Genomic DNA, 1,026 nt, shown 5'->3' on the forward strand with positions numbered 1-1,026 from the left:
AGCTCAGAGTCACATGCCACGTGATCCACAAAACGCGGTGACAAGCCAGCAAGCGCATGCATGCACCGGCCCTACTACGTACGCAAAACCCTAGCTAGCCATCTACCTTGGCCCTAGCCAATCAATCACTCAACAGCAAGCCCAGCCCGGCCCGGCTTGGCCCGGCCCTGCCTGTCTCCCTCCAAAGCCCTATAAAAGGCACCCCTTCTCCCCAGTGTATCAGTGTGCCTTGAGCTCATCGATCGTTCACTAACTACACACACATCACGTAGTCAGGCTAAGCTAGGAAGAAGCACTCGCCCCTCGGCGAGCATGGCGGCGGCCGGATCAGCTGCTGCTGGTCGTCCCAAGTTGGGGGAGGAGAAGCTGATCATCCGACCGGAGAAGGTGCGGTTCATCGACATCCTGTCCCTGCTGATCCTGCGCCGGCCCATCACCAGCTATGCCTTCGTCGACGCCGGCGACCAGACGACCCGCGACGTCGGCATCACGCCGGGCGACATCTTCGTCACGCTCACCGAGATCATCCAGAAGGCCCTCGCTGCTGCCTACTACCCGGCAAAGATAATCGGGGCCATCGTCGAGCTCCTCCTCAACTTCTTCGCCCTCAACGGAGGCCTGCTCGGCATCATATGGAACATCATCAGATGTACGTATTCACAGTATATCATATGACCATCTTGACCCTAATTAACTCATGCACTATCAACTTGAAATGGGAGCTAACACAAATTGAGACGAATATATGTACATGTGCACGACGCCAAGCTGATGATCAATTCCAGTTTAGCTGAACTTGATTTAATTTGAGTCACAAAATAAATTTACTATGTACAAACGTGTAGCGTGTTTAACTATAATCAAGTAAATGAGTAAAGGACCAACAAATTGACGACATGGATATATAAAGGTATGGAACCATGTGTAATGACTGCATGTGGTAAGTTTCTCTACATGGACGACCCAGAACGACACCATGTATGATCCTCTCTCTCTCTCTCTCTCTCTCTCTCTCTCTCTCTCTCT

At 51.8% G+C, this 1,026-nt stretch overlaps 1 protein-coding gene across 1 annotated transcript; it reads left to right on the forward strand.

Annotated features, from left to right (window-relative positions):
• The first annotated feature begins 212 nt into the window (after positions 1–212).
• LOC125527452 lies at positions 213–927 on the forward strand. Its single transcript, XM_048691957.1, has one exon. It carries the CDS (start codon positions 313–315, stop codon positions 673–675), a length of 363 nt encoding a protein of 120 aa, XP_048547914.1. The 5' UTR covers positions 213–312; the 3' UTR covers positions 676–927.
• The last annotated feature ends 99 nt before the right edge of the window (positions 928–1,026 follow it).

This window comes from Triticum urartu, unplaced genomic scaffold (genome assembly GCF_003073215.2).
Source record: "Triticum urartu cultivar G1812 unplaced genomic scaffold, Tu2.1 TuUngrouped_contig_3936, whole genome shotgun sequence".
Taxonomy (NCBI): domain Eukaryota; kingdom Viridiplantae; phylum Streptophyta; class Magnoliopsida; order Poales; family Poaceae; genus Triticum; species Triticum urartu.

Excerpts from the sequence above, each read along its gene's own strand:
- LOC125527452 (XM_048691957.1), top strand. The coding sequence starts at position 313 with ATGGCGGCGGCCGGATCAGCTGCTGCTGGTCGTCCCAAGTTGGGGGAG.